The sequence below is a fragment of the Canis lupus genome, chromosome 31 (genome assembly GCF_048164855.1).
Source record: "Canis lupus baileyi chromosome 31, mCanLup2.hap1, whole genome shotgun sequence".
In the NCBI taxonomy this organism is placed as follows: Eukaryota; Metazoa; Chordata; class Mammalia; order Carnivora; family Canidae; genus Canis; species Canis lupus.
Window position 1 is genome coordinate 31,039,823 of NC_132868.1, and position 12,970 is coordinate 31,052,792.

Below are 12,970 nucleotides of genomic sequence, written 5' to 3' on the forward strand. Positions count from 1 at the left end.
ATGATAACTGTAACATTTCTTCCCCAAGAATATACATTTTGAAATCTGACTAGAGATAGCAAATCGACATTTATATTGCTTTCTGGGAATAAAGGAATGAAATTCTATTTCACATTCTCCTTTAGAGCTAATAATCATGGAAAATTTAGGAGTCCCACTCTAGAACACATTGGGAATTTCTTTGGTATAGAATTATATGGTAAAAAAAAAAAAGTTATATTACTAAAGCCAGTGAAAGTGATATAGCCTTTGGAATTATATGGTAAAAAAAAAAAAGTTAGATTACTAAAGCCAGTGAAAGTGATATAGCCTTTGATGTCCAGATAGGACTGAGAAATTAAGAGAGTAATAAATTTAGAAAATCTAATTAAATGAATGAATTTAAGAGTCCAGTTTAAAAAAAAAAGACTAAGTGATAAACATAAACATATATTGCACAAATGCACATACACAATCTTTATAGAGACAAGAACAAAAATCTAGTAATTAGAAATAGTTAAGTTTACCATTATGTTATTAATGAGAGAACCAATGTCTATGAGACCGTCCCTGCCAAATCCTTTACGCAGGTATCAGATCTGCTTCCCCTGCCTAATTCTACTTCCTCTTCCATATTTCACAAAATTTACCATCAATACATCTTTTATAATTTTCAGTGTCTGTTTCAAAAGATCCCACTGACCTAAGGTCTTCAGAGTATTCGATGCACAGGATTAGACACATGGTATGAAATTGTCATCTTTTCCCTTAAATCATACCTAATGTAATTCCTCCTCACTCCTCACCATCACCAGCCATGAATTATTTGTACCACTTTGCTTTCCTGATGTGTTTGGAAACTATCTTTTGCTCACCTCTTTATCATAGAGCAACTCTAAGAACAGCAAGGAAATGATAATTGCTTGTTAGGGAAAAAAGTTTATCCAAGAAATTAGAAACTGGAATCATTTTTTAAGTTAGTAATTCATCATTTGTAACCAAAAGAATTGTATGATTAATCTAGGTATTCTCTTTTAATGAAAAATAAATATTAAATCAAGGGTTATTGGTGCAGGATTTAATGCACATGTGAATTTTGTTTTCAGATTAATGTATACCCTTAGATCACAGGAAAAAATCTATTTTCTCTCTTGATACTAATTAGCATAAATTACCTGAATAAGCAACTCTTTCCCATACGGCAAATTGTGTCACTATATAAAATTACTCATGTTTGAGAGTCAAAAGCTGTGTTGTTTACAGAATACTAAGGACTATGAAATAAACAGGTATTAACTCTCTGAATCATTTGCAAGTATTTTTGCTTTCCTTAGATATGCAATTCTACATGAACTATAACCATGGTGGTAAGAGACAAAATCAACAATCTGTAATATTACTAAATATTTATCTGTGAATAGGGTAGTAGATAAAAAATGACTACTTAGAATGAAATAATAAAGAAATCATTTTCTAATGCTATTTTTAAGTATATTTTCTAATCTAAGTATACAACCAGTCAGAAAAGTTCTACTTCCTTAAGATCAGAACCCCAGTGGACTTTTACAGTCTCTTGAATTTTCTGATGGGGAATTCTACACATCCACATAATTCCTGTCGCCTTTAAAATAATAAAAATCTTGCTCCATATTACTGGAGGAGAAAAGTGCCCCGGATCCTTTCAGGATTATTCAAAAGAAATAACAGAAAAATATTCAACATGAAAAAGTCTTGTGAAGAAAATGAAGGAAAAGCACAGAACATGCCAAAGACCGAGGCAGACCGCCCTTCAGAAGATGTACCACAGGAGGGAGAAGGAAATCTTCAACCTTCTGAAGAAGGTGTAAGCCAAGAAGCAGGAGGAAATCTTAGAGGAGGGCTGACCCAGCTTGGCCTGGGGTTTAAAGAGGACATTCCTTTGGGGCATTTGGATCCTGAAGAAATGATAAGAAGAGTAGATGAGTTGGAAAGGCTTAGGGAAGAGATAAGAAGAGTAAGAAACGAGTTTATGATGATGCATTGGAAGCAAAGACATTCACGTAGCCATCCTTAACCTGTGTGCTTTGGGCCTTGAATTCTTTTTTTTTTTTTTTTTTGTCTGATATTAAAATCTGGCCCCTGCTTTCTTTCTGTTATCTGATGTATCTCTGATTTTCGTTTTACCTTTAGTCATCTGTGGAATTTTTTTTTAGGCAGCTTCCTTGTTACCAGCATCTCACTGGATTTTGTATTTTGACCCATTCCAGAGGTCTGTTTTTCAATTGGAAAGTTTCACATATTTGCATGAAAATATATTCATTCTATATTGTAAAGTAAAACATAGCAAGTTACAGAGCAGTATATTTAGTATCAGTTCACATGTAGGATTAAATCCCAAATTTCTGTGCCTGTGTGTGTGTATATATACATATCAAAAACTTAACTGCTTATTTCTGTGTGGCGTGAGTTTTTTTCTTTTTGCTTATATGCATTTTTTTCAAGAACACATGTCACACACAAAAAAAGAATTAAAGTTTTATAAGTAAGAGTTAAATAATCTGCAACTAGCTTAGAAGGGCAATGGTGGCACCTAAACTCTTGATGGATGAACTATTAAAAATATGTAAACCCCAAGTTACCTCTGGTTCTCTTAGCCAGAGGAATAAAACTGGCAATTATTACAGATTTAAAAATAATAATAATAAAATAAAATAATAAAAATCTGAAACAAAAAAATGCAATCTTTTTAGAAGCATTATATTATGGTTATGTAATATGGTTTTATATGTATATCATAATAAATATAATATATATTATAGTTATATAATGTAATTGATTAATATCTGTCAATTGTATCTCAAAAATATGTATCAATTGGTAGAATAACATATATTGCCATGCAATATTCAGTAGGTAAATCAAATTAAAATGTATATTCCCTTTTATTCTGTAATTAAACTTTATGCAACTACTCATCAAATGGAACATTGAAGAGCATGTCATTATGAAATCATTCCCAGAAAGTGTAAGTATTCTTTTGTTTTTTAAAGAAAATATTGAGGATTTTTTTCTTTTTTTCTGTGTCTAGCTATATTTTACATTTGCCAGACCAAAATAAAGTATTGCGATGAAGGGAAATATGAAATTCTCCTAACATATTTTCTCTGCATTAAGAGTTCCATATTATAGAGTTTATTAAAATTCATCTCTGTTACAACTGTACCACGTTGACCTTTTAACTTTATTTCCCTGTAGTCTGTGGACTATATAACCTTCTGTTTGGTTTTATTACTAATTTCAAGATTTTATTGCATTTTACTATTGATGATGACTCAACATTTTATAATTTATATTGCCCACTGGACAAATTAGCTGTAATTTTTATTTGTAAATATGATTTCTATTTAGAAAACATTAACATATTTTCTGACCAAAAACAAATGTCACATATCAACTATTGGTAAATATTAAAATATACACAATGAAATGAAAGCAATTATATTCCATATTTCTTCTAACTTAAATTTACATGATTAATAAGGTGTCTGTGTTCGGAAAAATAAGTAACCACACTCTTTTATATATATGCTTTTGTTCAAATATTTTCCAGAATTGCTGAATTCAGTAGAAGGAACCTAATGTCAGTCTGTTCTTGTCCTCTGGGAAATTAATCCAAAAGGATAAACTTCAAAGTAAAAATGTCTTGAACTTTGCCAATATGCTCTTCAACTGTGCCCTAAGTATAATTACTCTCTAATCATTTCCCACATATTTCATGCTGGTTTATTCAGGTCTCACAATGCTGTCTACTTGCTTTTCCTCAAATACTCAAGGCTTACTTTCACTTTGGGATTTGTTAACTGACTCTATATACTGAGTGTCTAAAATGCTCTACCCAAGAATCTTCGAGAGCTAACTTCATCTCTTTCAAGACTTTGATCAAATGTCACATTTATACTTATTAGTTATTGTCCCCCTATTTAAATTTATAGCCTTCACCCCTACACCTCACTCTTGATTCTCATTTCCTTAGAAAAAAATATGGGTGGTTGATATTTTCCACATATACTGTGTGTCAAGTACAATGCTATTACTGTGAGTATAACAGTCTAATAATGAACCAGACAGAGACATGGAACTGTCCTCAAGTTGATCATACTGTATAGTAAAATATAAATATTTTTTAAAAATCAAGTGATTTATTAATATATTTGTGAAAAGTTTATTTTTATTTATTTTTATAAATATTTTATTTATTTGTGAAAACTCTTTAAATGCAAAGTGCTTGGGCACTATTAATGCATAAAAGAAGGGGATTGAACTAACCTGGGGGAGAAGGACTATGTGAGGAGAAGGTATTTTTAGGAAACGATGTTTATACTCTTAACTTATTAATCCTGAACATCTCCATATGTGATGCCCATGACAAATAAAAGTGCTAGGCTACGTGAGATTTTTATTAGCAGTAATGTACTCAAAGCTGAGCAGCTTACATACAACACTTCTCATTGATCTCTTTATCAAGAACTTAGTCCCATGGATTCATTGCACTGAAGGCGGTTGGACCATTTAATCACTTTACTATTTTGTGCCCTCCAAATAAAACCAAAATTCTTAAAGGGTCAAAACATAACCATCAAATATCTGAAGAAGAACAAGGAAAGCAGATTTGGCCTAAATTATGTAGTATGTATTTTGAAGCAATAGTGAATTAGTTTAGTATTTGTGAATGGATAAACAAAATGACAATCGAAAAAAGAAAGCCCTGGTTATACCTATACTTGGATACAATTTTGGCTAAGTAGTGAAGGAAGGATATTTTCAAACAGAGAACTGGAAAAAATAGTTTACTATATAAAAGAAGATATTGGTTTCTCAAAAAGATATTGGCTTCTCACCTATCATCATATATATGTGTGTGTGTATATATATAAAATATAGATTAAATACATAATATAATATATAATACATATACATAATATCGATACATAAATGCATAAATATCAAAATGAAAGATGTGACTTTGGAAAAAATATGGTGAATATCTCAAGAGAGTGGAGTAGGAAATATTTTGTTTTTTTAAATCAAGATAAAAAATCATTGACTCTAAATAATACACTATTGATGAGTTTGACTTATTAAAATTAGATTTTGTGCAAGGAAGACTAACTTACACAAATTTTAAGTACAAGTTTCAAACTTGAAAAAGATATCATATTTCATACAATTGGCAAAAAATCAATATCATACCTAAGATGACCCAACTTACTAATAAGAGATGATGTCAAAATCTGAACACAGATGGACTCCAAAGTCTGTGTTCATAACCACAATTCTGTGAGGCTCTATAAAAAATTATCTGCTGAATAAATAATTGTGTTTACATATGCATATGAATTTAGTATGAATAGTTTATTTTTTGAACAATTTATATATGTATGGGATTATATATGCATAAATAGATATATATCTAGAAAAGGAGAGTGTCAGAGACTGAATAGAGAATTGAACAACTCCCAGGCTTTTAGAATGGGTGTAGAGGGGTAGTAGTAAATTTCACTTAGAGGTGAACATTTTGTGGGGATGAAGGGTGGAATCAATGACATGGTATTTTCTCTATTTTTAATATGATGTGATTTTGTACTTGCATATTGAGGGGCTGATGCCAATACAGGAGTTGAGGACATATATTTACCTGCAGTGCCAAGATTTTCATATATGTGTTGTGTGTTTAGCCATCCATCCACCCATCTAGATGGAAACATTTGTGGTGTGACTATTTGCTTGAATCTATTCTTAGTTGCTTTTTTTTTTTTTTTTTTTTTTTAGTTAAGGGTGCTAATTTAGAGATCTTGTCCTCAAAAACTTTGATGTTTTCTTTGCATTTTCAACTTTGAGATATTTAACTTTTAACATTTAATGTTATTAGTTAATAAGTATATTTCAGTAACATGAAAAATGGTATGATTTCTTTTAACTAATCTATCTTTATAGCTTTCCACTATTAGATTTGTATGTGTATAACTATTCTCAATGAATTGTATCAAAATCGTTAGAACATGCTCAATTTTTACACTTTTTTGTTAGTTGGGCAAGAAAACCTTCATTCTAGGATGTTTTTGATTATGGCTTTTGTTCTTTCATTCATAGTTCCTTCACTTGGAAAATGTTTAATATTTTGTCATCTCATTTTATTTCTTTGATTTTTTTTGTTTTCAATTATAACAATGATTTCCCAGATTCTCTTCTGAATCAGCTTCTGGGAGGGGGGGTTATATCTTATTTTGCTGATTGCAGTTTGAAGTTTTTTGCCTACCATAAATGGGTTTAATTCCATTTTCATACAGTTCCTATTCAAGTTGTCTATATCTTACCTCTTTTCTGCTCTTGTTCTTAAGATATATGTATCATGTGATAATGAGAATATGACATATCCCTTCTTAAAATTATTTTTTCTTATTAGCACATCTATTTCATACCCTAGATTTATTTTTAGTCAATACAGAAATATAAATTCATTATATTTTGGAACATAACCCCAAACTTTCACAACTTATTACTTACTGTGTCTCTTGACATATTAATTCTTTCTGAAGTTCAGAGTCCTAGACTTTGCAATGCATGTTGTGGATGTGATTAAATTAAAATAAACAATGCAACAAAAAGCACCAAGGAGATTGCCTGGTGCAAATGTTGTCTAGTGGATACACATTTTATGGAAATTCCTATTTCCAGATGAATAAATTTAAATGATAGGTAGAGAAAAAAATGCATCTTGGGGGAAGTATAGAGACAGAAACAATCTGAGCCCTCAGAGGAATATTATTTACACTGAAAAAAGAATCCAACAAGCTATAAAGATAATAATATCCTTGGTCATCAGAAAATCATTATAGTTACCTTGGCATAATGTATGTTATCTACCACTGTTCCAGAGATTTGGATAGTAATCTAAATATATAAATTAAAGAAGAAGAATGCCATTCTCTCTTGTCTAAGTTTGAATATGTAATTTGTCATTAAATTAAGAAAATTTTGAGAGTAAAATGAGGAGCAAAACAATTAAAATAGTATAATTTTCAGATATTTATCATTGGCTAACCAAAGTATTTATTATATTAATGGGTTGGTAAAATAATACTATCCAGATACTGTTTTTAAATAATCAAAAAACATATGTATATATTAAAGCAAAAGTTAAAAAGAATTATGTTTGCTGTATATTCATATACTTCCGTTATTAGGTCCCATATAGTTCTAAGTCTATGGCATTGGTATTTTTTGAAGAATAATTCCTTAGGGTATAATCTTATTTTAACTTATTTAGTAGAATTGCCTGCAATATTTTTTGTTTGTTTTAAGGTTTATTAATCTAAAAAAATTGTAATTGGTAACACTTTTATCTATTTTCTGTAAGCCTGTTTTGTTTTAAGATTTTATTTATTTATTCATGACAGACACACAGAGAGGCAGAGACATGAGCAGAGAGAGAAGCAGGCTCCCTACAGGGAGCCCAATGTGGGACTTGATCCCAGGACCTCGGGATCATGACCTGAGCCAGACAGACGCTCAACCAGTGAGCCACCCAGGCATCCCAATTTTTACTCTTTTAATTTTGTATTTAATATTAAACATCTAAACCAAATTTATTATGTCATGTACAATGCTATTGTTATGCTTTACCTTCAACATAACAAACTTTCAGACTTTATTTTGATTCCATATATTGGATGAAATCATCAGATCAGTACTAGAACTAACCCAATGGATTTTTCTATTTGAAAATCTGATGACTTAGATATAAAACTGAACCATTCAGTTGTTTTTCAGAATTTCCCTACTAATAATCCCAGCACATCAATAGCCATTGCTACACCTCCTGTTTATGATCACCTACTGCTTAATGTCCATTTCTGTAAATGTAACAATAATTATAAATAAGCATATCATGAGAAAATACAGACAGGCTATAGCAACTGGTTTGATATTTTTCTAATAAGAAGGAGAATATATTGTGATTAATAAAAACAAATGTCAGCAATATTTAGTGAAAATTATTCAGATTCATATGAACTACAATTGTATTTGTAAAGAACCGTCATGGAGAGAAATGAAATGATAGTGTGATCAGAATCACGTTGAGGATTTTAAGAAGTATTCTGATATAATGCAGGTTCATAAGATTAAGGAGTCAGGGCGCCTGGGTGGCTCAGTCAGTTAAGCATCTGTCTTTGGCTCAGGTCATCATCCCCAGGATCCTGGGATGGAGCACCATATCCCTGCTCAGTGGGGAGCCTGCTTCTCCCTCTCCTGCTTCCCCTGCAGGTGCTCTCTCTCTGTCAAGTAGACAAATAAATCTTTTTAAAAAATCAAGAAGAGTCTTCAAAACAGTTATATTCTTTCGACCACAAGAATGAGGAAAGCAATGAAAATTTTTATGCCACTTAAGAGGGAGAATAGGTATAGCTGGTTCATCCTTAAGGATGTATTTCATGGGAATTGGAGAGGGAATACGGTAATGATACGACAGAGAAATTTTGGGACTTTAAATAAAAGACAATGCCCTTATGAATATACATGCATACATGGAAACTCTTAGGTATTGCTGACTTATCAGAGTGATTCTATTAAAAGTATCTGCTCTCTATTTTGCATCACTTGTTCCACCCAGTAGCTACCAAGAAAAGCAGCACAAGTGGTTGAAATGAAGTTCTTTCTCATGATAATTGGTCTTTGAAAATTGATTTGAATTTTGGAAATCACAGTAGCCTGCTGTTATGATTATTCACCTTGGTGTATAGTCATTGGCAGTTTCTCTGTCTTTCAATGTAACATTTTTTTAAATGCATGAAACATTAGATTAAAAAGTGAAAAAGGGGGATCCCTGGATGGCTCATCAGTTTAGAGCCTACCTCGGGCCCTGGAGTGGTCCTGGAAGCCTGGGATTGAGTCCCGCATCAGGTGCCCTGCATGGAGCCTGCTTCTCCCTCTGCCTGTGTCTCTGCCTCTCTCTCTTTCCATCTCTATGAATAAATAAATAAAATCTTTTTTAAAAATATAAATAAATAAATAAATAAATAAATAAATAAATAAAGGGAGAAATAGAATTATCTATAACATTAGTCCAATCATATTTGAAATAATTTGTATAATCTCTTCAAGTGCTTTCCACTTAATGTGAATATATTTGGAGTTAATATGCACCTTGTTCTATAGCCTCATCTCTGTATTTAAAATCTTTATGAACTTTTGGGGTCTATAAATGCATTTTTCAAAATGGTTTTTAGTGACTTAAGGGTTCCACAAGCCCAATGAACCATTAATCATTCAGCAAATATCATATGTTGAATGTTAGTTTCAAGTTGTGCTGTTAGAATTAAGCTTATTGTAAATGTGTATTCTAGCATTTATGCATTTAATAGAATTAATTAATATTTAATTAAGAATAAATATTTAATCTTCTCCTTAACAGAAAAGGAATTTGTCACCTAGGAATGCAATTATATCAATTTATCTATTTATTTTTAATTTTTTAATATATTACCAAATGATCCAATTGATTGACCATATTCTATGAACCTGACATTTTTTCTATGCTTGGTTAGCCTGAGACATTACTTTTGTTTTCCTAATTTTTGCTAAATTTTAAATAAAATCAAATGATATTTCATTGTTACTATAATAGCCATTTCTTGTATTATCATCTGACAATTTCTGTAATGATTCAACACTTTCATAAACACCCAGTGCTCATCACAAGTGCCCTCCGTAATCCTCATCATCTATTTCACCCATCCCCCCAGCCATCTCCCCTCTGTCAGCCATCAGTTTGTTCCCCATAGATAAGAGTTTTTCTTGGTTGGCCTCTCTCTAGTTTTATTTTCCTAACTTATTTGTTTGTTTCTTAAATTCTGCATATGAATGAAATCATATGGTATTTGTCTTTCTTTCACTGACTTATTTCACTTAGCATAATACTCTCAAGCTCCATCTATGTCATTGCATAAAGACTTCATTCTTTTCTATGGCTGAGCATTTTTCCATTGCATATGTATACTGCATCTTCTTTATCCATTGTATGGTTCTTAATTGGCCTAATTTCTTTTTTAAAAGATTTATTTATTTATTTGAGAAATAGAGCAGAGCGAGCAAGGACATGTGTAGGGGGAGAGGGGCCGAGGAAGAGGGAGAAGCAGACTCCCCACTGAGTAGGGAGCTAGATGCAGGGCTGGATCCCAGGACCCTGAGATCATCACCTGAAGGCAGACACTTAACCAACTGAGCCCCTTAATTGGCCTAATTTCAATGTTGTGTCTCTGAGAATAAGAAGACCTGAGAAGGAGAGAGACAAAGGAAGCTGGTGGGTGGAAGAATCAGAATACATACAGCATTTGTCTATTATGTTTATTATATAATGGCACGGTTCATGGCATCCAAAAACAATACAATAATAACATCAAAGATCACTTACTATAGATCACTATAACAAATATAATAATAATTGTAAAAGTTCAAAATATTGCAAGAACTATCAACATGTGACACAGAGACATGAAGTGAGCAAACACAATTTAAAAATGGTGCAAATAGACTTGCTCTACATGAGGTTGCTATAAACCTTCAATTTGCAAGAATGCAATAATGCAAAGCAGAATAAAATGAAGCTTAATAAAATGAGGTATAGTAGATGTCCTTGTACATTTATAATGTAATGTACATTAAGATTATTAAGAGTGATTCAACTACTAAACAATAACTTCAGATCTGACTATAATAAAAAAATTATAACCAGAAAAATATCAAGGAAAATTCATGGACAATAATATAATATAAAATAATGGCTTCAATGGGAATTTAAGTTTCTTGGCCCCTCTGTATGTCTTACTTTGTTTTTCTCCAGGAAAATACCAGAGCACATCTGTCTGAAGTAGAAATATCCTCCACTTCCAGTATTTTAAGTCACATTTGAATAGCTTTACTTAATTTTGAAAAGAGTACAACCACACTGCACTAGAAAAAGCTTAATAACTACAAGAAATGCAATTATGTTGCTGAATCCTATCACACAAGAATATTTTTTAAAAGAAAAAGACAAAAACATTCTTGTAAAACTATTTCTCTATTCCTTTCCTTGTGTTCATATTGTTGTTTATTCTTTCAAATATCTTAGTCAAAAATTGTCAGTATCTATTTTTCTCAATTCTAGTTCTCTCACAAATGTTTTCTAGTCCTTCCATATCCTGTCACATCAAATTCAAATATTTAGAAACTGTATAAAATTAATTTGATAATACACAGTTTGTTTAAGTATTCTGCTAATGTTTAAAGTTTTGGTTAGTTTTCTCTCATGTGTTTTCAAATAATAATGCACTACACATTTGTGTATAAATGTTTTTATTTATTTTAATTATATTTGTAAAATAATTTTTTCTCAGGTGGGATACTGTTGTGCCACAGAGTGAGGCTTCTGAAAGGGAAACATTTTACCAAATTATTTTCAAAATATTGTTAAAAGTTAATGCTCTATAAGTTAATTACACAATTTTTTAAAGTAATCTCTACACCCAACATGGTGCTCAAACACATGACACTGAGAGATCAAGGTCACATGCTCTACTGACTGAGCCAGCCAAGTGCCCCTCCATAATACAGTTTTGCTCTTGGCACTGCAAGTGATGAATTTCATTACGTAAAAATGCTAATTCTTATGGCTGCAAAATAAAATATTTATCATTTGTTTTCCTGTTTTAATTTATACTCAGGGGCAGCCCAGGTGGCTTAACGGTTTAGCGCCATCTTCAGCCCAGGGCCTGCTCCTGGAGACCAGGGATCAAGTCCCACTCAGGTTCCCAGCATGGAGCCTGCTTCTCCCTCTGCCTTTGTCTTTGCCTCTCTCTCTCTCTTTCTGTGTGTGTCTCTCATGAATAAATAAATAAAATCTTTAAAAAAATTATATTCAGGATATACTATTTTTATTATTAAGAGAATAGCATATGATAAACTCAGCACTAAGGGAACTTAAAATCGATTCTTACTATTGAGTCCTTGTTTCTTGCTTTTGCAGCTCATATATTTTGGGAAAGCATGCCAAAAAGCCATATAACTTTATAAGATTTTTCTTAGCAGCTGCATATTACTCCTTGGCTAAATGTATAAAAATTTGAAATGATTTATTTATTTGGGTTGCTGCATAACTTTTGCTATAATGAACAGCAATTCAATAAGCATGCTTATACCTGTGTATACAAAGAAATGTATGTATGTTTGTATATGTGTGTTAGAATATATATGTATATAAACTTCCCAATAATTAATAAACTTAATGATTCACTATCATTTTTGTTACATTCTAAAGTAGCCCCTAGAGTAAACATATAACTTTGCTCATTTATTTTTTAATATAATAATTAGAGAATGATGATTCATAGTTCCAACTAAAGAAGTTGGAAAAATTTGGAATAGAGCCAAAAGTCTAGAATTCACACACACACACACACACACAAACAATGAAAATATTAAAGATCAGAACTTAATAATCTTGAGAATAAAGATACAATAAAGAATATCAAGATTTGCCAAAAGCTAATATTTCAGAAAGACCAGAGAGGTAAATATAATGTTGGTGAGAATAATCAAGTGAAAAATAAATAAGAGCAAATTAACAGCATGAAACACTAAAGATTCATAGATTTATTGAAAGCTCTAGAAAAACTTAATGATATTATCAGGTATCCTAAATTTCATACACTTTAAATTACTTTTAACCTTTTTGTACTGCTTTTCAAATGTATTTAGTTTACTTGATTCTTTATTGTTATTTAAATTTAATTTCTTGAGGAAAGAAAACACATCAATCAAATAATATTATAATTTATTTTAAGATTTATTTATTTATTTATTTATTTATTTATTTATTTATTATTATTTATGAGAGAGAGAGAGAGAGAGAGAGAAGCAGAGACACAGGAGGAGGGAGAAGCAGGCTCCATGCCGGGAGCCCTACGCGGGACTC

At 31.3% G+C, this 12,970-nt stretch overlaps 1 protein-coding gene and 1 long non-coding RNA gene across 3 annotated transcripts in view; both read left to right on the top strand.

The window, feature by feature from the left end:
• LOC140622253 (uncharacterized) overlaps positions 1–12,970 on the top strand; it is a 196,669-nt gene that overhangs the window by 62,809 nt on the left and 120,890 nt on the right. The window lies entirely within an intron of this gene.
• LOC140622442 (transcription elongation factor A protein-like 8) lies at positions 1,644–2,057 on the top strand. The gene has a single exon (XM_072808152.1). The coding sequence runs from the start codon at positions 1,700–1,702 to the stop codon at positions 2,030–2,032; it is 333 nt and encodes a 110-aa protein (XP_072664253.1). The 5' UTR covers positions 1,644–1,699; the 3' UTR covers positions 2,033–2,057.

Bases quoted from the DNA above. Each gene is read 5' to 3' on its own strand.
- LOC140622442 (XM_072808152.1), top strand. From the start codon at position 1,700: ATGAAAAAGTCTTGTGAAGAAAATGAAGGAAAAGCACAGAACATGCCA.